General features: G+C 50.9%; 1 protein-coding gene across 6 annotated transcripts in view; it reads left to right on the top strand.

Annotated features, from left to right (window-relative positions):
• PHC2 (polyhomeotic homolog 2) overlaps nucleotides 1-23,761 on the top strand; it is a 113,550-nt gene extending 89,789 nt beyond the window's left edge. For 5 of the 6 annotated variants that reach the window (XM_070459116.1, XM_020896030.2, XM_070459117.1 and 2 more), the window contains 6 exons: nucleotides 13,863-14,065; nucleotides 15,740-15,869; nucleotides 16,662-16,776; nucleotides 17,852-17,993; nucleotides 18,950-19,226; nucleotides 22,352-23,761. In XM_070459116.1, the coding sequence (XP_070315217.1) occupies nucleotides 13,863-14,065; nucleotides 15,740-15,869; nucleotides 16,662-16,776; nucleotides 17,852-17,993; nucleotides 18,950-19,226; nucleotides 22,352-22,506 (1,022 nt within the window). In that variant the 3' untranslated portion in view covers nucleotides 22,507-23,761. Of the gene's footprint in view, nucleotides 1-697; nucleotides 937-13,862; nucleotides 14,066-15,739; nucleotides 15,870-16,661; nucleotides 16,777-17,851; nucleotides 17,994-18,949; nucleotides 19,227-22,351 lie in introns of those variants that run through there. The other variant, XM_020896035.2, reaches the window with a different exon arrangement.
• Nucleotides 23,762-26,684: the final 2,923 nt, after the last annotated feature.

The following is a 26,684-nucleotide window of genomic DNA, read 5'->3' as shown; positions in this document are numbered from 1 at the left end:
TACTGAATGAAGGTCCTTCCCCACAGTTCAAACCAGCGTGGTTTAGGAAAAGAACGTTTACTGGGCTCCCACTGTGTGCCAGGCACTGCAGGCAATTTGTGTAAATGCCCTCAGTTAACCTGCATAGTAAGCCTAAAGAAGAGGTATTATCCCCGTTTATGGAGGTGTAACTGGGTCACTTTGGTCATTAGTTAACCTCTCTGATACTCAGTTCCCAGTGGGGAGGATAATGACTACTTGTGGGGTTATTGTGAACTCTTTTAAGTGAGAGGAGAGCGCGCGCATGTAGGGCTTGACACAAATTAAGCACTCAATTAGTGCTAGTCGTTATTCTTCCTGCCTCCGACTTGGCCAGGCGGGAGTCACAGTTCATCACCGCACTGGGCACTTCTGACGGGGCGAGGGCGGAAGTCGGCGCAGCGCCTGCCTCCCGAAACCTCACCGTGACGTCTCTAACCCGGCCACCGGCCTCGCGGCGCCTTCCCGTGGGCGCCGCGGGGGCGGGGCCGGCGCGGCCGCACAAAGGAAGCGCGCGGCCCGGCTTCCGCGCCGGCGCCCCGCCTCCCGGAGGCCCCGCCCCGCGTGCCCAGGCCCCGCCCCCGCGCCTCGCCCCGCCCCCGGCGGAGGCGGCCGCGGGAGCCCTGCCGGGACGCGCCGCATTGTCTCCGCGGCGGCTGCAGCCCTAGAGCGCCCGCCGCGCGCGCGCGCAATCCGCCGCCGCCCGCACCCCCACCCCGGCCTCGCGCCCCTGCCGCCCTTTGTGGACGCCGGCTCGGCCGGTGCGGTCGGATGCGCCGCGGCAGCCCCGGGCTCCGGCTCGGAGGCTCCCGGCGGAGAGGAGGCGGCCCGCCCGGGCCCGGGACCCCGCGCGAGGCGGCGCCCGGCCGAGGGGTTGCGTAGGCCCCGCCCGGCCAGGCCCAGCCGGGCCCTGGACAGGTCAGTGCCCGTGGCGGGGGAGGGGTTCTCGCCCGGAGGGGTCCTGCGGCCCGCGCTCGCCGCACCGGACAACGGGCACCGCCCTCCGGTGCCACTCCCGGCCCGGGCCTACTCGGCTTCCAGGCCGTGCCAGCCCTCGACTCTCGCCCTCCCGGCGCCGGGGAGGTGTCCTGCGCCTCCCCCGCCTTGTCGGGGGACCCTGCCTGCCCCTCACTCCCCCGGCAGCCGTTGCGTCACCCTCGGTGTGCCCAACGCTTCCGTTGTGTCCCCGCACGCCCCCACCCCCGCTTCGGTTCTCCGGGGACGGCGCTTTCCCGGGGATGGACCGTCCGCTTAGGGACAGGGCTGCTGGCATCCGCTATACTTTCTGGGTAGGCGACTGCCTATCTTGGAGGGCCTGCGACTTCGCTGGAGAGTTTTGTTTTTAATCTAGTCTCACGAGGCTTTTAATTGGATGGAAAGGGACAAGCTGTTCTGTGTCCGTCCTCTCTTCCATTTTTAGAAGAGCATTTTCTCTCCTTCCCATGCCAAATGAAGGCATATTGTATTGTGTGGGCTCTTTACATTAAAAATCGAGACCTGTGAGATTCCGTCGTTAAATTGAAGTCCACAGGGAGGGAAATAATCTGCCCAAGGTCAGGTTGCCAACTAACGGTGACCCTGCAGTGGTGAGAACTCCTAGTCGGCGACTGCTATATTGCTGGATACCAGTTTGTGCCAGTGATAGCCCCACCGTCACAGTCCTCACCCTCCCTCCCCCAAGGCCGCTTTTGAGACCTGAACAGATTTCACTGACACAGTTTCAGTTATAACAAACTTTCTTTTCCTTCCTGCTCCATACCTAGAATGTTAACCTTGTTGCCTTGCTGTCTACAGAGACACAGTTTTCTGTTCCTTTTCCTGCCTAACAAATCAGTGACAGCTCTCCCCCTTAGATCTCCCATCCCAGATCGTTAATCCTCTTCCGTTACCATATTGGACCCAGAGGATCCCTTGTTGTGAAATAAGCTACCGACCTAAATCCACCATATGTCCCCAATTTTTCTAGGACAACCCCAATTTAAAATATTCCATCCTGTTGTGTTATCAGCCAAGTGTCTCAATTTTTGGTTTCGAAAATAGTGTCATTTTAACCGTATCAGGCCCTGCTATCCTGGCCTTTTCCAGCCATTTGACTCTGGGGCATAACTGGGTAATCCAATTACCATTCACTGGGGATTTTTTTATTCCCCACCCCATCCCCAGTCAACCCAAACGTTGGAACTGCTAGGATTTCTAGATGAGTCTGAAAATTGCAGGCTAATGAGGCAGGGCAGTTCCTTCTTGCTCCTATATGTCTGCCCCCACCCCTGCCCTCCCCAGTTTTTATTCTGTGTACAGGGCCTCAGACCTGTGGCAGTGTCTGTTGATTTAGGGCTTAAGTTGAGGTCACATGGGATGTAGGGCTTCATATCATTTTGACTCTAGGAGAGAAAGAAACTGACTGTGTTGGTTACAGGGCAAGAGGTTCTATCCCGTATCTTACGATACCTGCACAGCTGAGTGGTTTTGGCTCCTCTCAGATTTCACACACCTTGTTTGCCCTCCTGACCCATGCGAAGCATTGTCCTAGGCACTGTGAAGAATATAAAAGTGGTTTTCCCCGTTCGCCCTCAACATCTGGATCTCTGTGTGGAAATAACCACACTTTTGAATCCACTGATGCCTGTGTGTTTCCCACTGTTTCTGTCCCTGAGTTCCAGTCCCTGCCAGACGGGAACCAGAGCTTCTGGCTCGGCTCCTTCACAAGGGCTGGCTTCTTTCACAGAGGGCCCAGCAGATGGGCAGTGGTGCTCATGCGGCACCTGCCCTTTTCAGGCACTCACCATGGGAGCTCTGCCTCTCAGCCCACCCAGGATCTGTTTCCAGGTTTGTCCATACACATTGGGAAGAAAAGATGCCTTTTTTCCCCTCTCCAGCGTTAATCTCAAGTCCACTTTCTGTTGTTCTTGAGTTGGTTTCTCAGTTATCCAACTGCATTTTTGTGAGCCCTAGCTCCTGTTTTCATCACCCCCCCCCACCCCCGCCTTTTTAAGCTGTTGTTGTATTGCTAGGTGGCACATAGATACTTCATGAATGTTCGTATTTTTTCATGGCCTCCTAGCCCCGTCCACTTCTCTGCCAGGTCCTGGCTTAATTTCTAACTTGCCCTTGTCAGGTGCACTCAAGGTATTATTTCCACAGCCCTCAAAGTGAGGAAGAGTCTCCAGCTCTTCTTCCTTCTGTGCCAGTAATGATTCTCCTGGCTGTGGGCCTCTTCAGCCCTTGTTCCTCTGCATTGCAGTGGAGGAGAACCTCTTAGGAAGGTGTCTCATGCCTCTCCAGACATCCCTCCTCTGACACTGACTTTCTAGTCTAAACCGGTGACCCTGAGACTTCTCTTCCTGCCCCCAAGTCCCCTTCCCCCACCTCTGACCCTGTGCCTGTGCCTTGCTCTGGCTCAGCCCCAGAATCCACTCTTTTCAAACCACATCCTTTTTCCTGCCTTACTCATTTCCTGTCTCAGATACTTTGGATCCCTTGGATCTTTCAGTGGGAGAGAGAATAAGGGGAATAAATAGATAGATGATTTATAAAACTGAACTGTTCATGCCTCTGGTCTTGCATGCTCTTCCTTCGGCGTACCCTCTGTAGGTTTTCTTGTTTTAGGGGAAAGAAAACAATTACTATCTCAGAATTAAGAACCTTTCCCTGAGTGTGTGAATGTCTCTGTTTGTTCCTGTTGTGATTAAGTCTCTGTCCTCCTCTGGGCTGTGGGCCTCTCTCTAGGCATTCAGTAACTTATTTGCTGAATAAAGTTCACCCCTTTCCTGTCCTTCCCTTTCAGCTCGCATTGATAGGTAGGTAAGCCAACATAAAGTTTAAATTGAAAAACTAGAGAATAGGATGGTGGTTCCAGTTCTAGTAAGGCTGCTCCATGGAAGTGTGACATTCACCAAGAGTTTTTATCTCCTCTTGGTTAGTCCCAGATTATATTATTAAAGTTCTCCCAGCTGTGCAGTACCATTTACTCTCCAGGCAGATTTGATCCCCTCCTGGAAAAGATTCTTGGAAAGCTACGTCACATCTACTAGAAATAAGAATAAGGAAGCAAGATGCCTTCAGAAAAGCATAGTTTCTCTTTTATTCCCTTTCTTTGGTGCCAATTTTTGCAACTGGAAGATGAAGATGATTTTCTGTGGTCAGGAGGAATCTCACAAAAGTGGATGTAGAGATGCTTGGGTGTTTTCCACCCCCTGGAGAAACAGAGTAAGGACTAGCTTCCTTATGCAATCTGCTCCCCTGAGGGCTTTTGCCAGTAACAGAAATGACTCTCTGCAGTGAGTTACTAGCACCTTGTCTGATGGAAATCAAAGCTGAGACTAACCCCTCAAGGTAGAGTGATGAACATATACAGATTTATGTTTTCAGTGCTTTTATGGCCTGCCTTAAACTGCAGTGTGAGTCACCAGTTTGAAAGACTCTGTTTGAATATGTGTTCTGTTAAAATTGTTTCAAGTGGACCTGTTTAAGATAACTTGAAATACTTATCCACAGTTCAAATAGATGCAGGTTTCATTTTAAGCATTGACTTATTTAAAAATTTCAGCTTGAATTTAGTTACATCAGAACACAGATATGATACTTGTTTAAAAAAAAAACCTCAGAGACAAACCATCTTTAATCCAACTTTTATGACATTTTGGGAATTGTTAGGAAAAGAATCAGCCATTTGTTTATCCAAGACAACAGTCTTATAGACTCAGGGCTTTTTCCCCCATTAGTTACAAAAGTAGAATATAATTGACATGAATAAAAAAATGTTTTTTTAAATAGTTAATCTAGTTATATAATTAAGAATGATTAGTTTTTGAAGATATATACTAAAAAAATAGCATATGATTTAAATAATAAATTGTTGCTGTGTGATTCATTATAAAATCATCTAGGCCAGCATACTTAATGGTTTTTTCTTTTTCTTTCCCGTTCCAAATTATTTATAGTTAGTGAAAAGGGATGTGTTTTCCTATACTTTAAATTTCCAAATGATTTTTTTTTTTAGCTCAGTCCAAAAGAAAGCATTCTTTTTACATCTGCCAAAGAAGTGATTGCTGTTAAACAGGGATTGCCAGTATTCTAAGATAAATCCAGATGTTGAAGAGAGTCCCAGTCTGCCATTGGGCTTTTGTTAAAGCAGAAACCTGTGTCTTGGATGATTTTCTTCTTAGCAGTGAAATTTGTCATAGCTTCTCTTAAGAAAAGATGGCTTTTAGATGCCATGTCATAACTGACTCTTCTCCAGTAGATTAGGAAGAGCAGGCCTGCTGCTGAATATTGGAACTGTTGGCAAGAAAATGAGAGTTCATGACTGCTAGGAGTTATTTTTGAAGCCCTAGTTGCATGGCTATTATGTCTCAAATACTGTATAATTATCCCTAGTTACTGATATCTTTAGCATATTTGAAGCCATCCATATGTGGCCTAAATCCACACTGCTATATTAAGGCATTTTTAAATAGCCCAAGCAAACGACACTGTAAATTAAAACAAAATTAATGTGAGCCAAATACTGTTTTTTTAAAAAATCAATTAAGTCCACATTTCTAGGCCTCCAGTATTAATCTCTTCAGTCAGCTGATTGGTAGCAAAGTAGGGTGATTGAGAACTTAGATGATGGTTAGTAAAGGGAGAGGGCAGTGTTTTCTAAGAACAAAAATGATCAAGAAGATTGATTTGCAAGATGAGAATAATCTATCCCATTATATAGACAAGGACAACCAAGGCTGGCTTTCTCTAGTGCATATTCTCTCTCTCTCTCTCTCTCTCTCTCTCTCTCTCTCTCTCTCTCTCTCTCTCACCCATTTCTCTAAGAGTATTGTTGCTTCTGCAGTTGGTAAACAAAAAAGGCATCGTATCCAGCAACATGGTGGCCTTTCCTTGTTATCAGCCTGAAGATAGAGAATTTTCTAAACATTTGTGGTTGTTTTTTTAACTGTTACAAATCCATCTTCCATGATTTTATCTTCAACTTTTTAAAGTAATTTCTTTTCACAGGCTAAACCACCTCCTGGCATTGTAAGAACCACTGGGGAAAAGTGGTTCTTTTTTGGCTCCTAAATTCTTTCCTGGTTTCTGGGGTTCCTTTGTGTGATACCCTGAGACTCTATGAAATAAATGCATAGCAAGGGAATCTGGCACTTCTCATGTCCTTTGGATTAATGACTGTTGAAGGTGAATTGAGACTTGTGATCTGCCCTCAATGGCAAGTATATTTCCCTTGTGTTGCAGTTCATTGTCAAAGCGGAAGTATAATTTCTTCCTGAAGCCTGAACTCGGGAGTGCCAGGACAGGACGCTGAGTATGCCAGCGCATCTGAGGAACATGAGTGATACCTGAGTTTGGGCCAGTGAAAGAACAGCTGTGCTCTGGAGCCGCAAGAGGCCAGGCCCAGTGCACTGAGCCTGGGGCGGCTTCCTGGTCTTTGAGTCTCAGTGATGGGAGCCCTCCAATGGCAAGTCAGGTCTCTTGTACTGCATTGTAACTGCGGTATCACATTTAATACTTGCCACAGCCATATGAGGCAAAGATAGGCATCCCATTTTACAGATAAGGAAACTGAGGCCTACAGTAACTTGCCTAGCATAATAAGCTAAGATTTAAGCTTAGGGTCTTCCTGATCCCAAGTCTTAACTGCTGTGTAGCACAGCTTCCAGATATAATCAGTGCCAGGCATTTTACATATATAAACTCTTGATATTCACCATCAACCTGCAAGACAGGCAGCATGATGGTCATTTATATAGATGGAGGCACAGACAGGTACCAAGTGCTTGAAGCTGCCCAGGTGATCAAAGAGGGGACCAGACTGTGAACCCAGGTCTGCCCAGAGCTGGTGCCCTTTCCACTCGGCCATTTTCCCTCTCGTCTCCTGTGATTCTGATGTCCCTAGCCGAGGGCCTCTCATGTCCGTTCCACACCTTTTGCCTTGTGAAATTGCAGCACCTGCTAGAGAACTGTGACATCAGGGTATCTGGGAGCCCTCCCTGGGCGCTGGAGACTGGAGGACTGGCTCCAGCAAGTGGAGCTCTTGTTGAGAACTCTCCCTGGCTCCCTGCAGCCGGAGGTAGTCATCGCACAGTGCTCCTTGCCCGGAGCCGGGGAGCCGGGCAGCAGTGCCGCAGCTGTGTGGAAATCCCCCCTGAGTCCTGATCCCGAACCCTGCGGGGGCGGCTGGTGGTTCACTGCGTTGATCCCTTCCTCCAGAGCTGGGGGTGGCCGCTTGGAAAACATTCAGCTGTTTACAATTCAGCTTATGTCCACTGTAGCTGGGGCCTGTGGGTGAGTCAGAAGGGCTGTGCGCTCCTCCTGTGTCCTAAGAGACTGGCTGAAAGTCAGCTGTATGGTAATGGCCGCAAGGGAGGAGGAGGATCCCTCCTACCAGACTTGATGCTTAAGATCCAGGAAGCCCGTCTGCTCTCGAATCCTCTTAACCCAGACTTAACAGGGTCACTCCGCAGTGACACGGAGGCCCATCTGAGGCCACCTGGCCCAGCTTCCCTGGCATTGTGCCAGCCAGCTCCCCGCAGACACAGGTGAGGACCCCGGGTGTGGGCCTCCTGTGACTCAGCAGAGCAGGCCAAAGGGATCTTCCTGTCAGAGTCCTTTTTTCTCTTCTCTGGAGAGGCTCCCAGGAGCAGAGGTGCTCTTAAGGCTTGACTGTGACAGCACCTGTGAGAAAAAGCCACAGCCTGTTGTGTGTCCTGGAGGAAAGGACTTTTTGTGTGTCTGACATCTCAGTCCTTAGCAGAATTGCACAAGCTACAAACATTTGACCTTGGTGCCTCTTACCTTCTGGGTTCTCAGGGGAATCCAGGGTGGGAAGCAAACTACAATTTCCCCACCTCTAAGAGCTCCTTTTGTGCATGGTTTAGTGGGTGGTGTTATTGTTTACTTGCTAAGTCACATCCGACTCTTTGTGACTCCCAAGGATTGTCACCTGTCACGCTCTTCTGTCTATGGGATTCTCCAGGCAAGAGTACTAGAGTGGGTTGCCATTTTCTTCTCCAGGGATCTTCCCAATCCAGGGATCAAACTGGGTCTCCTGCATTGGCAGGTGGTTTTCTTTGCCCCTGAGCCACCAGGGAAGCCCATTTTAGAATGTAGTCTCTTTATTTAGGTGGCACACACACTTGCCTTCATTCTGAAGTGTCGACTTAATTATGCACCCTTTTTCTTCTCTGGAAAATTAAGATGTTAGACCCAGGACCCTCCTGTCTCCAGTCCACAGAGGACTAGTGCCCGTGATCTAAAATATCCACTCTTCACCCCCCATGCCTCTCCCCAGACCTTCTGTCCCTAAATGGGGAGGAAAGCTCTCTGCTTCTCTAAATGATTCACAGCCAGGTGGGAATGACTGCAAGTGTATATTTGCATTTTAAAGCAGGTTGTTAACCAAATGAATCTCTTTAGTTGAGCCACCATTCCTCTTTCCCTCTCTCTTCCCCCTCCCCCTCCCCCCATCAACAAATTGGTACTTAATGAGATTTTGTACTTCCCTCACTTTCGGCGGCACTAATGTCTTTAGGGGCCCAACTATGATGAGATTGTAAACGGTGGCCGCAGCCTTTCCTGAGGGCTCACTGGGCCCTCCGCTTGCCGCCCCATGTTCGCGCCAGGGGTGCCTGCTCTGCATCAGCTGCTGTCCACCTGGGATGTGGCTTCCCTGGGTGTCCCTCTGCAGGTCTCCGCTCAGGGTCTCTCTAGAGCAGGCAGTTGTTTAGGAGCCCTGCTGTCACCCCTCCTGCCCATGAGACTGGCCTGCCAAGCTGAGGCCCAGCGAGCAGGACTTCACAGCCAGGGGCCTGGAGAGGACGCTCTGTGTTGTGTAAGCGACCTTGTTTTGCCATTTGTCTGCAGCAGAATTTGCTGCAGGCAAATGATCCGTATTATCACCTACTCTGCCTCCTTGAATCCTCTGTTCACTTCATTAGCTTTGTCTTACTCATGCTGCTGCCAGGCTCTGGTAGTTAGAAGTCTTGTAAATTAAAATACTCTTTTTCCTCATGTCTGTAGAAAGTGGAAGTGGCCACTGGCCGAGCTGAGGGGTGGAGGGATAGGCCCTGCTTGCTTTTCATCTCCTCTGAAGTCAGGTCTTCAAGGCTGCTTATTTTCGGGGCAAATAGAAAGACTTGGTCAGGTCATCTGAAACCCACAATAAATGTTAGTACTGAACCATATTTTAGTGTAACTGATGATTTTTGCCGTATCTGTGCTTATAAAGCGCACCATCTGCTGCTGCTAAGTCGCTTCAGTCGTGTCCGACTCTGTGCGACCCCATAGACAGCAGCCCACCAGGCTCCACTGTCCCTGGGATTCTCCAGGCAAGAACACTGGAGTGGATTGCCATTTCCTTCTCTGATGCATGAAAGTGAAAAGTGAAAGTGAATTCACTCAGTCGTGTCTGACTCTTCGCAACTCCATGGACTGCAGCCTACCAGACTCCTCCGTCCATGGGATTTTCCAGGCAAGAGTACTGGAGTGAGGTGCCATTGCCTTCTCCAAAACAGCACCATAACTGGTTCCAAAGTGGCCCAGATGGAGCCTAGCTAGGGCCAGCCCAACCTCTGTCCTCGCAGGCAGAAGAGCTCAGCCTCTCTGGATACCTACCTCCTGGCCCTGGGGGCAAGGCTGTTTCTATAGGTGCCTCTGGCCTCTTGCTTCTGGAGGTCATCATGCCTTTCCAAATGCCTGGAGCCAGCATCAGTGTTTCAAAGCAGACCAAGGAGCCCAGAGCTGCAGTCTTTGGAGCCGATTTAATGCTAAATTTCCCATCCACTGAGGAAATCCCCGTTCTAACAAGAAGAAATGGACTGAGAAGTAGCTCTTATTCTTCTTCAGAGCCAGATAGCCAGAAATGCCATTCTTGTAGGCAGGCACCAGCCACCTGCTGTGTCTCAGTCTTACCACCTCAGAAAGTGACTTGCCAATCTCAACTGGTGACGGGTTGCTGCTGGAAGACTAGGGAGAACAGTACTCTGGTCAGCCGTGAAGACGGAGACCATAGTTCCCACACACTCTGGTTCAGCACCTATTAAATGGCTGTCATGTGTTGGTCACTGGGTTAGCCCTGAGGATACAGACAAGACCCGAACAGCCCTGCCTAAATAGGGCCCCTGCTTTGCCTAGCAGGGAAGACTGGCCCTGAGCAAGTAATTTCACAAATGGGGCCCAGGGAGTGGGGAGGGGATTCGCCCTTCCTGTTTTAATCCAGTCCCTATAAGGACTGTTTCTGCCAGAGCCTGAGAGCAGATTGAGATGCAGCCTACAGGTTGAGGCCTGTGTTATGTAACGACGCCCCCAGAACATGTTGCTTTGTTCATTCTCATCGGAATACTTGGCCCTTTGTGGTCAGCTTCAATTAAATGCTAGATTCTACCTCTCCCTTCCCCCGCCCCCACTGGAGCTTGCTTTTATTTCTTTCCTGCAGCTTCTTCTCAGGGTATCCTGGCCTCCGCCTTGCAGATCCAGGTACCTCACTCTGTATAAAGGCATTTGAGACCTGTGGGAATCCCAGCAGCACTTACAGCCTCAGACCAGTCAAGGGAACTGAGTAAGGAAGAATTCCAAAGATAGAGGACTTCTTTGTCTCTTTCTCATCTGGCCTCAGGGCCAGCAGGGCAGGTTGTTGCACGTTTAAGCTGCTTTCCCCTAAGCAGGCCGCAGGGCAGTCTGGGAGAACGGGAAGCAGATTAAATTAATCTCAATGTGCTGAGCTTGGCAGGGGGTGAGATCGTGTATGGTCATTCTAGAAATAGCCCAAACTCCTTTGTTGCTAAAGCAGATGATGAAGGTTTGCCTGCAAGATGACTGCAAAACAGAATCGTTGCAAACCTCTGTACAAGTTGTAAAGCACTTTCCTGCCCGTCCCTGGGACTCTGTCTCTCCTGCAACTAGCCAGAGTCATAACAGAGAGTGGTTGTTCTAAGGATGTAGTGAAAACGCTTATTAGTTTGTTCTCTTGCTTAACAAGATCCTTTTTTTTAGAACTTAGATTCAAAACAAGTCTTTTTCCTCCCAGAGTTAAGCGTTGGCCCTGTAGCCCCCGGGCTGGTTAATGTCTCTGTTTGCTCCTATATTTGGCATGAGGAAAGAATCTGCCCTCAGGAGCCACCACCTCTGCAGTGGACATTAGTCAGTAGAGTAGAGGGGCCAAGAAGAAGAGTACAGCAAGGTTGGCGAAATCTCAGGGAGATAAGGCATCAGCACCCATTTGGTGATAAATATTAGTGAAAAGCAGCAGGTGGGCATGATCCCAGAATTTAGAGGAAAATGGATTAATTGCATAGAAGTGCTATAAACTAAAACAAAACTCATTGCCCTCCATCTGTACTCTCAGCAAGAAACTGGTTTTGTTCAAAAGAAACAAAACTCTTACAAACTGGATCTCTTAGATCAATACTTGATGCGATATGTTAGTGTTGATTACCTGACTTTAAAAGATGCTGACAAAGATGACAGAGGGTGATGAACTGGCAGCCTTTTAGATAAGAAGTAGTTGAAGGAGCAGAGGGAGTGTGGCCTGGAGAAAATGCGTACTGGGATCATGCGTGCCATCCTTCATGACGCCAAGGGCATTTCTTGAGTGTTTCCCAGTGTGCTCACACCGCACTGCCATTCATCCTCTCACTTAGCCCTCATAGCAGGGCTGTAGAGTGTCGTCTTATCGTCTGTATTTTATAGCTGGGGAAACCCAGGCTCAGAGACAGATAAGGACATGCCCCTAATCCACTTGAGACCAGTCTCTAAGCCAAGTCTAAGGCTGTGTTTTTACCCATTGTGCAAGTATGATTAGCCTTGTTCTGTGTGGTCTTAAGGAATAGAGCCAGGATAAGTGGACAGAAATTAACAGATGGATTTTTGGCTCATTATAAGGAAGAACTTCTTGAACTGCCCACGTTGGGGACAAACTACTTCAGAGGTAGTGAGTTCCTTTGTCATTAGAAGTGTTCAAGCAAATGCCAGAAAATCACTAAGTGGGGCTGTTACAGAGAAAGGTCAGGCATTGGTAAGGGCTTGAAGCTAGGGAATATTTATCTAGGCTCTAATTAGAAGGAAATAGGTGTCATTTAAAAATAGGATTTTAATTTAAGTAGTAAGCTTTCTATCTTAACATTTATTCATTTTTAAAAATACACATTTGCTTTTTCATGTATTTAAAATTTAAAAACAAAGAAACTTAATTGATTGCATAGTTAACTCAGTCCTCCTAGTTATTCATGGATTGTTAAGGAAAGATTTTTTTTTTTCACTTCCCAAACACCTTTACAGTTTAGAAACACTGATTCTGAAGTAGAAAATTTCCATCCCTATAGAAAAGTCAAAACTGTCCAAAAATTTTTTTTCAAAGGAGACTATAAACATTGAAAGGAATTTTTCTTAACTTGCTGGTATGACTGTGTCTCCAAAGAATTATTTTAAAATCTCCTTAATCACATCTCTCAGGTAACTCCTGCTCAGCTCTGAAGTTCATTACAATTGAATTATAGAAGTCTGAGTACTGAAGATGTATGTCATAGTTAACTTTTTTTAACAAAAAAGATTTATCCCTGTTTATTGTATGCTAGGACTGCTAGTAAGAAAGTCAGCCAGTTATAAACCTTTCCTAAAATGTTTACTTGATTTCTCCATCCTGTATAATTAGGCATTGTAAATTCCTCCTCTGCAGTGGGATTTTGGATCTTTAACATGGAATAAGAGCATCTTCCTATAAATTTTGTGCAAAAATTGCTTTAATAATTATACTGAAATCATTTTCCAAAGTGTGTACACATATACACACTGAGTTATGCTTACTGTCAGTAGGCTTGTTGCAATAAAGAAATGGCTTTTTCTTTCTTTCTTTCTTTCTTTCTTTCTTTCTTCTTTTTTTAGGAAGTTCCAGTTTAAAAGCAGCCTCAGCTCACACAGTTGGTGGTGGTAGAGAATGGCCCTGGGAAGGGGTAGGAAGAGAGTTACAAAAGTGAGGAGATAAAGGTTGTTTCTCACAGAGTGAAGCAGCTCATGAGAGGTACTGTTTGAAGTTGAGATGAGGAGGAGGTCCCTCATGCGGTTCCATGGAGGCTGCCCCTCACACTTTTTGGAGCTCTCTGTCAGGCCTTTCAGAGGAAGGCTGGCAGGCCTATGGGGAGAACTTAGGCAGCACAGTCCATGGAGGGAAGGAGTCTGTGGTCTGCCAAGGGTGAGATTGAGTATGAAGCTGAGAACTGGATAAGAGGTTTGATTCGAAGCTCAGGACCTGCAGGAACAGCATAGATAACCTCATCTCTGCCTGGCGGCTTCCTTGGTGGAGAAATAGAACACATGTATCTCAATGCGGTGATCCCAAACAGCCAGTCTTTGCATAGGCACATCTATATTACAATGTTTACTTGGGGTTCAGTACTTTGACATTTCACAGCATGCTTAAAATTGGGCCCTTTTCCGAGGAACCTCATAGAAGTTTCCTTTAATCTGTCTCCCCCAAACCCATCAAGCCCCAAGCCCTATACCTAGTTCAGCTTTTTTCATCCTGGTTTTAGATGGTACCTTGAATACACTTTTTTCCCTTGAGCTGAATGTTAAGTTGTTTGTCCAGATCAATATTGACCAAGGTCTTCACTTCTCTGAAAGGCAGAATCCTTGTCTGTTTAACCTAGTCAGACTATTCGTAGCGCAGGATAAGAATAAGAAACACATCTGGTTGTTGAGCTTTATTGCTGTAGAGCGGACTGTAGTCTCGTGAAGGTGTGTCCACGGAAACTGTACCACTTTGAGTGGTCGCTGAGGGCGAGGTGGAGTCCCTGCTCGCCTTCTGCTGGCCTCGACCTGGTTCTGACCTCATCCGCTTGTGTCCTCCTTTCCTTGCACAGAGACAGGGCAGGGCATTGTTCATGCACTGACCGACCTCAGCAGCCCCGGCATGACCTCAGGGAACGGAAACTCTGCCTCCAGCATCACCGGCACTGCCCCCCAGAATGGTGAGAATAAACCACCACAGGCCATTGTGAAACCCCAAATCCTGACGCATGTTATCGAAGGGTTTGTGATCCAGGAGGGGGCGGAGCCTTTCCCGGTACGGACTACTTCTTTTCCCCTCTTTTTTTTTTTTTTTTTAAAATAAGTATACTTTGGATGTGTATTAGAATATTTTTACATTTCCATGTAAAATTTCTAAAAATGTGAAAAAAATTGCTCTTTTCTTGCTTATTTCCCCCCAAAGGAGTGTCAGACCCATTTTCTTTATAGGCTTGTCTTCCTAAGATCCAGAAGGGGTCAGTAACTAAGAATAATTGGCATGACCCCTTTAGTTAGAAGTTTCCAGACAGACTCAGCTGTGTCCCCACCTGGTGAAGTGGGAACCCCTTGGTTAGAAGGGAGTTCACATTGGGGTGTTGGGTGCAGGATGATGTACTTTGGGAAATGAGACCTTGTTCAGGTTTGAATGCCACAACTCCCAAATGGCAACCCTTTAGCCAGTTAGAGAGCAAAGGGAACCTGTATAGAAGAGAATCTTCAAGATCTATCTGCATGGAAGATAAGTGAACAGAGTTCTCGCCTGAAGATTCTTTTCTGGGGACAGAGCCTTGAAAGAGGAGTGAGTGAGCGTAAGGGGCTGTTCAGAAAGGGGCATTTCATCAAGTGTCTCAAGTTAAGCGTCATACCACAGGGAAATACAGAAGAAGCAAGAAAATGGCTCATTAGAACACAGCACCCAGCACTGATAGTGCATGTGTAATTTGGTGAGACAGGTTGCCTCCTCCGTAGGTGAGAGGGGCCCAGAGCCAGGTGCACTCCAGCCTCTCATGATAAAATTAACTGGTTGTTAGAGACACAGCATCTTCATGGGATGCCATCTGTCTTTTGTGCTTTCTTTGGATCCATGAGTGGTTTGAACAGTCAGTCAAAGCCTCTGAGCTTGATTAACTGAGATGGGTGGACTGCCCTTCTGAAATGCCAGAAGACAAAAATGCCCGGACAGGTTCTCATCTGCTTTCCCTCTGGAGGTCCATCATGGCCTGTGGCCCCTTAGCTACAAGGAACTTTAGCCCTTCACATCCCCTCCTTCATTAGACTCAGTCTTCCCTTTGGCCTCCTAGAGAAACACCAGAACCCAGCTGACCTCACAGTGTAGATGCAGACGGGGTAGCAGCCCCAGTCTCCCTCCTAGAGCTCTGGCCACCAGGCTGCCTGATCAAAAGGCAACAAGGGGTAAACCAAAGCGTGAATGAGCCAGTCCAGGATTGGCCTTTCAGTGTGGCCCTGCATCCTCGTGTTCCTCTTCTCCTCTGTGGCTGCCTCTCCCTCTGACTTGGGTAGGGCAGTGGTAAGGGAGAGCAGTAAGGGATCCAGGAATGGTGGCCAGGACTCTTGTGTCACCTATAGACTCACACACACGCAGCCTTAGCCATGTTCCTGCCCCAAGACGTAAGGGCTAGGGCCTGGCCCTGGTTCCAGAAATGCCGGAACCTGTGCCCCTTAGACAACTTGGGAGAAGAGGTATCCTCCTGACCCTCTAAACCATCCGTCAGTCCTGGGCTGAAGCCATTTTCATCTCCGTCCTTTGGTGGCCATTGGCCTCTTGCCTCATGAGCTCAACAGCAAAACAGGCCTTGAGCAGGTGTGCCTGGATGGTGGTGGGGGGTGGCCTCTGCGCCTGGGTGCTTTATACTTGTGATTGTGATGAGGCTGAGAGCAAGGGAGCCTGCCCACCTGACCCTCACGGCCTCCCTGTCGCCTTGGCCTCTAGGTGGGACGCTCGTCCCTGCTGGTGGGGAATCTCAAGAAGAAGTATGCACAGGGGTTCTTGCCTGAGAAACTTCCGCAGCAGGACCATACCACCACCACTGACTCAGAGATGGAGGAGCCCTATCTGCAAGGTAGCGTGCCAAGACCCTGGATGCTGGGGCTTCGGGCAGGGTGGAGCAGGACATCAGCAAGGCTGGAAGGTCCTTTCCTGGTGTCCACAGAGGGTCTCAGAGCCAGAAAGTGTGTGAACATGTCGATCAACCAAACATTTCCCTCATCGTGCACTCAGCCCCGTCCCTGGAAAGCAGACAGGAGCTCCTGTCCCGGGGGAAACGTGTGTCCCCTTCCTCTCCAGCCCCAGGATCCCCGGGAGTTACTGCTGAGTTGTAGGCCAGCCGGTGCGGCCCCAGGCGAGTTGCCGCCTTCCTTCTCTGCCTCAGGGGCCTGCACTCAGGAGAGGGCCCAGTGCAGAGGCACAGTGAAGCCAGTGAGGGCTGCACTTGCCACAGAAGTCCCCGGCTAAATGGACGCGGGTGTGGTGCCTGCGAGGCTGCCATCTCCTGGGCTCTGATACCCAGGCCAGCAGCCAGCCAGACACCCCCAGGAAGGTTAGGGCGATTGCAGACCAGTGGTGACAATATTAGCACTTTCCCTCTAGAGGGTCGCCTGTTCTCTCCTGGAGTCATAAAGAGGAGGCCGCTAGTTCTTCCCCACTGTGTTTTGTCTCCTAGCCCCTAAAAGAAGAAACTGCCAGGTGTCCAGGGGACACCTAAACAGCGGGGAAAGTGGTTTGGCGCTGCTGCAGGGCATGGCTGTGAGCACACGGACAGGCTGGGCAAAGTGTGAGAGGCGCCAGGGCAGGCTGTGGGCGGTCCTGTGGGGACCACTCACTGTCTGCACTTACAAACTTTCATGCCTTTCAGAATCCAAAGAGGAGGGTACTCCCCTCAAACTCAAGTGCGAGCTCTGTGGCCGGGTGGACTTTGCCTACAAGTTCAAGCGTTCCAAGCGCTTCTGTTCCATGGCTTGTGCAAAAAGGTAAGTGCCCTCACCCCGCTGTTGTGCCCAGCCCCTCCCCTCCTCTCAGGGCTGCGCCTTGGTGCCCAGCTCCCTATTTCCGTGCCCTGCCTGGAAGCAGTGTCCTGTCACTTGTTCACCCGAGAACTCCATGAGCAGATCCGGGTAGGCAACATTAAGCCCACTTGGGAAGGAAGAGGCATTTAGCTGTGTGGCCCTCCCGGGCAGCCCTGGCACCTGGCTCTGGCAGCTCCCATCTCCTTAGGGTTACCTAAGCCCCCACTGGAAACGTTGCCCTGAGCCACTGTACTGACTGCATTTCCTTTGTGAGCTTTCACCCGACTCAGAAGACAGATGATCACAGCAGACTCCAGTGTTTATTGCGGGCCTGCCCTATGCAGGTCTCTGTGCCAAGCGTTAATGTGCATTGTGTCATCTCGTCTTGAGTAACCCTGTGAGACAGGTATTGCTGTCAGGTCCTTTATACATGATAGGAAACTGAGAAACACAGGAAACTGAGGCACAAGAAGTAGTTGTGCCTAAAGTCTTTGAGCTGGGAATCTAGACGTCTGACTCTTAAGTGCTGTGTGGTCCTTGTGCCAAGGTGGAAGGGCCTGAGCTCCGAAAAGAAGGGACTCTAGGCCCCCAGGCAGGGGGCCCTGCGGACAAGTTACAGTAGGGCTGTCCCAGCCTTCCTTCCCCTCGGGCTATGCTGGAGGTCCTCCTGGCACCTTTGTGATGCTTTGCCAAGCTGTCCCCCATCAGAACAGGGGACACTAGCTTCTTGGCACAGGTAACGTGTGGAATAGAATAGGGCAGCCCTGAGTTCTTACCACAGTCCAAGCAGTTGGGTCAAGCACAAGCTTGTGTGACTGCCAGACCAGTTACAGAAAGTGAGTGGTCTCGTCCCCAACTCCAGACGGGGAACCGCGCTGAGTGACTTGTCCAGACTCACTCAGCCAGTCCTGGGTGATGGACTTAAGACTGGAACCAGTAGACAGACTCAGGTTTTGCCCCTTAGCTGCTGTTACTCCTCCTGGGGCCCATGGGCACCCTGCAACTGCCCTGACCTCCCTTGTTCCCCTGACTCTGGCAGGTACAATGTGGGGTGCACCAAACGAGTGGGGCTTTTCCACTCGGACCGGAGCAAGCTGCAGAAGGCAGGAGCCACTACCCACAACCGCCGTCGGGCCAGCAAAGCCAGTCTGCCGACACTTACCAAGGATACCAAGAAGCAGGTGAGAGGCCGGCAGAGCCTGGAGCTCATTCTCGCAAGTCCCCACCGCCTTCCCTTCCTAGCACAACCCTGGGTGCCCACCGTCCTTTCTGCTGTGGCGGTCAGTGCTTCATCATATTCTCATTTTTCCTGATGTGTCAAGTCAAGCCTTTCCCATGTCCCTTCGGAGAGCTCTCTTAGATCCATGGGTGCTCAAGAGGGACCCAGGGTCCCTCTTCCGTGACCTTGCCTCTGCTGACCCCATTCTCCCAGTCTGCCTCCATCCTTGATTTCTGGGGCTGCCCAAGAAGACACAGGCTGTCCCAGGTAGCTACGCCTACCTTACCTGAAGGGCTAGGGGAGAAGAAGCTAACTCGCTTCATCTCCCCACCTTTTTGCTTCTCTGTGCATCAGAGCACCTTCAACTGAATCCTTGAAGGTCTCTATCAAAAACTGGATGTTCTGTTCATTAAGTATGTTTCAGCACCAGCTATGTGCCAGAAACTGTTAGGCACTAAAGCTCTGAATTGTGCTGCAAGAACTCACAGCCTAGTGTGATGCTTTAGACCGTATGTTTGTTTTGCTACTTATTGTTTGGCTCTTAAACCTCTTTAAGAATCTGATGAAAGTTATAGTTAAAAATAGACACACACAAGAAAATCTACATGCTCTTTCAGGTGGTGCACAGACCACTCCCCAAGACCCATAGAGCCCTGGTTAAAAAAACCCACATCTACGAGAAAGAATAGACCTATAATGAGATTATTGCAGTGCAGGGTGGTACGTGCACCAGTACTGGGACTCACTCTGCTTAGGATCAGAGAGAAGACGTTGCAAAAGATACTTTTTGATCTAGAATTCAAAGGTACATAGCAGCCAACCACGTAGAAAGGGGGGACTAACTGCTTTTGCCCAGCACTCTTGCTAGAGTTAGTTTACTCCCCCATCCTGAAGAAAACTGTTTCTCTCTGCTCCTAGCCAACAGGCACCGTACCCCTTTCAGTTACGGCTGCCCTGCAGCTAACACACAGCCAGGAAGATTCCAGCCGTTGCTCAGATAACTCAAGCTACGAGGAACCCTTGTCCCCCATCTCAGCCAGCTCGTCCACCTCCCGCCGGCGACAAGGCCCGCGGGACCTGGAGCTCCCTGACGTGCACATGCGGGACCTGGTGGGCATGGGCCACCACTTCCTGCCAAGTGAGCCCACCAAGTGGAACGTGGACGATGTCTATGAATTCATCCGCTCTCTGCCAGGTGAGGCCCTTGGGAGTTCCATGCCTGCCTGGAATAGCAAAGAATGAGAGGGCGTGAGAGACCTACCACCCCCAGGAGAGACTGGGCGGTTCAGTGAGAGATGCAGGTTGAGGAACAGGGCGGAGATAAGCGTGAGGAGATGACTGCCCGCGAGCGCTTACCTTCTAGCACAGTGCCCTGACTGGTGTCCTGTGGCCTGATGCCAGCTTATCTGGGCTCTGCCAGGGGCCTGTGTGGCGATGATGACGTGACCCACCCTGTGTGTCTCCGGGGTGAGTTGGGAGGGGCGTCAGGTGGGAGTGAAGGAACGCTGTCAAGGAGAACACAGAAGGCGGACACCAAGTGGCAGTGGATGCGCAGGCTGTGCCTGATGGAGGGAGCAGCCGGGGCAGAGACACAGAAGCACGTGAGGGAGCCACAGGCTGCCCGTGACCCCGCGCATGCAGGGTCTCAGGGCGAGGATCTAGAAATGAAGCTCGAAACACAGAGCTCGCATCTGCACGGCTGCGCTCATTGAGGCCCCAAAGCTTTTCACGGTTTCTCCTGCCAGTCTCACCCAGGCTCTGGCCGGCTCGTGGCGGCCATAAGCCGGTTCACTCAGAGACTGAAGTGGACTATGGTGGTTGAGAGTGGGCTTCGGAGTTAAACAGAACTAGGCTCAAATCTTGGCTCTGCCACTTAACCCACTGTGCTCATTATCTGTTGCTGCAGCCCCACAGTTTGTCAGCACACAGGTGGTTGGGGTGGGCAGTTCTTCCACGGGCATTCTTAGGAGGCTGTGGTGTCAGCCAAGGCCGAGGCCATCTGAAGGCTCAATTGGGGCTGTTAGATCCATCCTCAGGTGCCTCACTCATGTGATTCTCAGAGAGGGGATGGCCATTGGCAAGAGGCCTCAGTCACTCTCCACATGGGTCTCTTCAGAACACTCATGCTCTAGGATTCTCGTGATATGGCAGCCAGTTGACCCCCCAGGAGGAGATCTGAGAGAGCAAGGTGGAAGCCACCTGTTGTGCCCTTTATGATCTAGCCTCAGAAATCACATATTATCACTTCAGCAGTATCTTATTGACCACACAGGTCAACCCCATCCATTATGAAGGCTTCATGAAAACATGAAAGCAGGGGTTATTGGAGGGAGCTACTTGGAGGCCAGTTAGTATAGTTCACCCCAGTGATTCAAGTTCCTCCCTCATACAGAACACCCCCACCCCGACCCGAGGCCCCACAGGTCTCATCCCATCACAGCAGTGGTTCAAGGTCTTAAGATCTCAGCATCTGACTCGGGTCCAGGCCCAGATGAAGCTCGATGGGTCCAGCTCCTCAGGGAGGGTTCCCTCAGCCTTCACACCTGAGAATGAGGAAGGTCGTCATCTTCCCTCCACGAACCTAGGAGATGGTGGGACGGGCACAGGGTCATTGCGGTACATGTGCCTGTTGAAGAAGGGCGCACACAGGAGGCTGCAGGAGTCACCAGTCCACACCAGGCGTGTGTGGGCATTTCCTTGATAACGAGGAGTCCAAGCCTGGAATGACTTTCCTCCTCTGAGTTCCACCCTGACTCATCCTTCCTCTCCCTTGAAAGGAGGTAGCTCGTGGAGTTGTTTTCTCAGCCTACTTCCTGATGCCTTTATTTCCCATTACCTCTGACCCTTTCAGTCCAAGTGAGCAGTGTTTCTGCCAGACAAGTCTCTTCCTCTTTGTGGGCTTTTTAAATAAATCTTACCCAAAAGTGTCTTCAAGACAAGCCCTACTCCATATTAAGCTTCTTCTGAAGCTGAGGGACTGTGGCGTTAACAGTCCGAGGAGCCTGTCTGTTGAATGGAGAGACTCTGTGAGTCACGCCCATAAAATCCTGAGAGAGCATTTGATCCAGCAGTTCTCTGGGGCCGCACTTAGAGCTTTCTGCAGATTTAACAGATGATTTAAGTCACCCCCGCTGTCTCATCTTTAAACTGTTTTTTTGACTGTCCTGGATTTGGTCTTTGCCTGGAAACCTTTTTTTTTTTTTTCTTAGTTTATGTGCTGCTGAAACAAGCACTAGAAACCATTTCTTAATTTTAGCATCATTTGCCATCTGGAGAGGCTGAGGATTTTCAAAAGCAGCAGATCCAGGTTCTTTGCTGTTTCCCAGTTTTTCCCCTCGCATTTCCCACAGCCGCGCCGGGAAGCCAGGCGGCACCTGCAGGTTCTGCCTGGGGTCCCCTGAGCTGAAGTGCTGGTTCAGTGGGAGTCTCACACTCACCAGGTCACCACCAGCAACAGTGTGGCTAAATTTTCCATTTCATACCAAGGATCCCTCTTCTTCCAGTTTCCAGTAACCATTTCCTCACTTTGCTTTAAGCCTCCCCAGCAGTCTCCTCAAAGGCCATCAGGCTTCTGCAAAGTCTCTCAGGGAACCTAGATATTCCCCTCAAAGTGACTCCCGCCCCCACCCACTGCTGCATCCCAGGCCACACCCACACTGTTAAGGGGTGGTGATGGCAGCACCCCCTCTTCCAGGTACCAAAATGTGCATTAGTTATTCACTTCTGAGAAACGTTATCCCAAGTCTAGTGGCCTTCAATAGTCATCGCATCTCAAGAGTTCTGGGGAGTGGCTTAGTGGGAACTTCTGGTTCATCTTTCAAGGGCCCCATCATGATGGCAACAGGGGTGCAGGTACCTACAGGCCTGGAGCTGGAGGAACCCCCTTCCAGCCACAGTCCCAGGGCTGTGGGGGCTGACTCTGGGCAGAAGGCCTCAGTCCCTCTCCAGGCAGGCCTCTCCAGAGTGCTGCTTGAGGGCTTTCCTGACATCGTGGCTGACTCACTCCAAAAGAGATTTATCCAAAAGACTAAGGTGAAGTGCTGTGCCCTTTATGATTCAGCCTCGGAAATCCCATGCTGTCGCTTCCCAGGGGTAGCCCTGTCCATTGAGGGGGTGGCGGGTGAACAAGTACACATGTAAACAAGGAGGCCATTGTGGAGTCTGGCTACCCTGGGTAAGTCTCTGAGCCCCTCAAGCTGTAAAGTGAGAACAGCATCAGCTTCCTTAAGGGGTGGTCGTGAAGGTTGAGTGAAGTGGGGCTTCTGAAGGGGTGACCGCGTGGAGCCCTGGTTGACACTGTCTTTGGTCACATCCCCTCAGGCTGCCAGGAAATCGCGGAGGAGTTCCGTGCCCAGGAGATCGACGGGCAAGCTCTGCTGCTGCTCAAGGAGGACCACCTGATGAGCGCTATGAACATCAAGCTGGGGCCCGCCCTCAAGATCTACGCACGCATCAGCATGCTCAAGGACTCCTAGGGCTGGCCGGGCGCCGGGGCTCCTCCTCCCGACCGAGCAGAGCCGGCGGACACTCCTGGGGGCCCAGAGCAGGGCCAGTCGAGGGAAGGGCCCCCGCTGTGGGGCGTGGCTGGGGAGGAGGTCTCGGGACCTCCTTGGTGGCTCTCAGGGGCCTTTCTTTCTGTGGGAGGGGCAGAGAGGTAGGTGGCACAGAAGATGGGGCTTTATGCTTGTAAATATTGATAGCACTGGCTTCCTCCAAAGTCCCACAACTCTAGCCCCGCTTCTCTTCCCCTCTTTCTGTCCCCCATTTTCCAGGGGGTATGTGGTCAGGGCTCCCAACCTGAGTTGGGTCACTTCCAGGGCAGCCGCCGGGCCTGGAGAGAGGCCGCGGAAGCCCTCACCTGCCTTCCTCCTCCTCTTTCTCGGGGCCCAGCTCGCTCTTCCATTGCCAGCTTCTCCCACTTCAGCTGTTACTGAAGCCGCCAGAAGGGTTCTCCCCCCTCACCCCTGCAGGTGGAGGGAGAGAAGCTGGGCCCGGTTTGGCCACACCTGCTGGTACAGACGCCTTAACGCTGTGTGTGTGACTGTGTGACTGTGTGGGAGCCTGGACTGACTGATGGGCCGAGAGCCCCCTCCCCCTGGCATCTCCAGGTGTTTTGTAGCAAACAGCCACTTAGTGCTTTGTCCTGGACTCCACTCAGCCTCGGGATGGGGAATGGGAAAAAGGGCCGCCTCGGTGCAGAGGCAGGGTCAGAAAGCGATGCAGGTTAGCAGGAGATTTTCCTTTCCAGATTGTCGTGGTGTCTCTGCAGCCCCTTCCTGCACTGTGACGCCCCCCGCCCCAGCTGCCCTGCTGCGTCACAGACGGCATTAAGGAAGCTGCCAGTGGGCTGGGCCAGGCCGAACCTCCTGGTCTTGCCTGTCCGCCCACCCCTGAGAGCCCAGTGGTGGGGCCCAGAGAACATCCAGGGCGGAAGAGCTGGAGTGACCACTGAGGTGAAGAGGGCAGCCTTCAGCCTCGGCTCCCACACTTCTGGAACTTGCTGGCAGCAGTGTGAGCTGCCCATGGAGGAGGCGGGGCAGGAAGGGTGAGGCCGGCCTGTGACCTGCCCTGCATGCTGCAGGCTCCCGGGGAAGAGTTGGACTCTTCCCCAGGGGAGGGTGGGTGCCCTTCTCAGTTCATTCTATTCCCCACTCACACCCCCAGGCAGGGTTGGAAATGAAGGACTTTTTTAACCTTTTTTGTTTTTTAAAAATAAATCCATAAAATCCATTCCTTCTGTGCCTTTCTCGCCTGGGGCTGCCTTTCTGCGATCCTGAAGAGCTACTTTTCACCTGCAAGGAGAGGGTGGGAGAGGGACGGCAGCCTGAACCAGAGGACACATCCGCCAGGCTTTGCCGCGTCGTTTGAGGGCACACTTAGCCCCGGCTCAGATCCCACCTGTTCTTCACGGGTGTCCCTTGGGAGCGCAAGGGTCCAGGGCCCCTTCAACTCTGAGCCTCCCCGACCCGGCACTGCCACTGGGGAGACAGGACGCTGTTCGCCAGAAATACCTGGCACACGGGAGGCAGAGCCCAGAGCTCCCCACCCTCACACTGGCACCTGTGGTGGGTGCGGCTCCGTGTCCAGCACCGCCCTTGGGGTAACTCTGCCTCACTCAACAGCTGAGCATTCTTTGGATGCTGAAATAGCCAACTATTAGAAGAGTCTCTGCCTCAGGAGGCGATTGCCTAAGCCTCAAATAAAGAAGGGGCCTCCCAAGCACAGGCCAGTTATGCACTCAGTCTGTAACAGGGCCCCAGAGAGATTGATTAGCAGGGAACTTTTAAGAGCCAATACCCACATCTTGATGACAACTCTCCAGAAAACCTTTTAAGTTGTAACTACTTCCTGAAGGAAGAGGAGAAACAAACAACTTGACTAGTTGACCACCCACAGGATGGAGCTAGCACTTGGGAAGTCTGGTGTTCCAGAAGGTTGGGAATGGCTAGCAGGACAGAGGCCAGCATGGGGCCTGGGCTGAGAGCGAGTAGGGAGGGTCCCCCAGGAAGACCTCCATATTGCCCGACCCACTCCAGGGCAGGGGAGCAGGCCACTGTGGCCTATGCAGCTTGGCGAGTCCATGCTGGACCTTGACTTTTGCTTTCTGGAGGACAAAGCCAGGCCCAGCCCGAGTCTGTCCTTGTATGTGAGGTGGGAGAGGGAGCCGAAACTCCCAAAAGAGGGTATGGTGGATCTGCAGGGCTGACACAGGTAAACACCCCTGCTGTCTCTTCACTCTGAATGGAAGGCCTCAGTCTGAAGGGTGCTTCCTTCAACATATATTCGCTCCTGATCATGCCTTACACAGAATTTTGCAAAACTTGTGATCGTGACCGAAAGTTTGTTCTCCACCCTCACATATGTACTGAGATGTATGTAACTGAAGCAGAACAGAATAATACCTAATTTTCTGATAATTTTCAGTTCATGTTCATAATTTTAAAATCTTGGTCATAATCTATGAGATTGATTTCTGATGAGTCGTATTCTGCACTTGAAAAAAAAAACAACTGCCTGGTGTAAACCTTTCCAGAACCTTTCCATCTCAGTCTTGTGTTGCTCTTACCCTATCCTGGCTGACTGGTATGCACACCCTGTTTTACTGAAAAGGCCAAGGGCTCCTGGAGGTGAAGTATGCAGAGTCACAAATCAGGTACCCTTGAGTTGTGGCTGGAACTCTGCAGAACCGTGTTCTCGCTGGGTGGCAAATACGACAGAGGACCTGAAGTGGGGAGCACGAGGACCCGCCGCCCCCAGGGGAGGAAAAAGCGTCCAGACGGCATGGCTCAGTGCCTCTGGCCAACCAGAGGCACCGTACTCAGATCCACCCTCTTCCAGGTGATTGGCCCCAGGGTGGGGGGTCCTCCTGGCAGTTCATCCCACTTGGTCCTGGGGGTGTGGTTTCTGACACATGGCCTGGAACGGCTTTGTCCCAGTCACCGGGTCATTTCTTCCCTGGCTCTCGGCTGAGGTGGCTCTTGGAAGGCTGTCCCATTGCTCCTTGACATGGCTTTCAGGGAAGGATCCAGGTGAGTGGGGACACTGCCAGTGTCTGGGGAAAGATGGGGCATGACAACTGTCCTGAGAGAGTCCAGTCTGGTGGCCAGAACAGTCAAGGAGGAGGCACCAAGGCTGGCCCGCTGAGAACGAGCTGAGCCATAGAGGTCCTTGGGGGAAAGTGGCTGGAGGGACATAGTCATGGGGTACAGACGGGCCAGGGCATGAACGGGGCGGTGGGGGAAGACAGCATCCTGGGAGATCTTGTAGCCTGTGAAGTGTATGGTGACTCTGCTGCTGCCCTTAACTCTGACCCCATGGTGAACAGAGAACAGACGTTGGGGTGCACCTTCCACTGAAACAGCTCTCTATTCCCACTGGGAGTGACCATCCAGGTCTGCAAACTTACTCCCACTTAGGAACTAATTACTGATCTTTAACCACCTCCTGAATGTGAGGAGGGTCCAGGAGCCCGTGTGAGGCGGCCTTGAGAGATGGCCTCCTGCAGGTGGGAGCTGGGTGGGGGTGGGGGGGGTTCTTTTAAAATTGTCTGAGCAAGGAACTGGGAACAGTGGGTCAGGAAGATGCCTCTGTGGACTAGGGTTCCCAAGCTGGGACATAGGAGGAGGGGCTGGCAGGACCTGGTGGGTGCCTGTGGAAGGCCTAGGTGTCAGAACCCTCCCAGGACTGATGGGTAAAGCCCACCTGGACCACTTGGGGATGGCTCTGCCTGGCTGCCCTGGATGGAGGGACTGGCTTAAGAGCATGGGATGGCAGAGAAGGCTCTGCTCCAGCATTTCCTGCCCTTGCCACCCACCTCATGGTGTCCCTCCAGGGGGCAGTCTCATTTCCAAGAGCAACTGTAAAATAGCTCAATAATGTTTGTATCAATTGCATATTGAAATGATATATTGTATTAAATTATTAAAACTTCAGTTCTTTCCACTCTCTTAACATGGCTACTATTAATAGAAAATTTTAATTAACACTCCTGGCTCACACTATATTTCTATTGGGTAGTGCTGTTCCAGATTTTCTCCTACGTTTTCATAAAAGAACACAGATGTACACATCTGGGTACATTTTATAAAAGAACACATGCACAGGTGCATATGCACAGGACCCTTCCCCTCACAGAAGTGAGGTCAGCCTCTAT

The sequence above is a fragment of the Odocoileus virginianus genome, chromosome 30 (genome assembly GCF_023699985.2).
Source record: "Odocoileus virginianus isolate 20LAN1187 ecotype Illinois chromosome 30, Ovbor_1.2, whole genome shotgun sequence".
NCBI lineage: Eukaryota > Metazoa > Chordata > Mammalia > Artiodactyla > Cervidae > Odocoileus > Odocoileus virginianus.
This window is presented reverse-complemented; position numbering and strand designations above follow the sequence as displayed.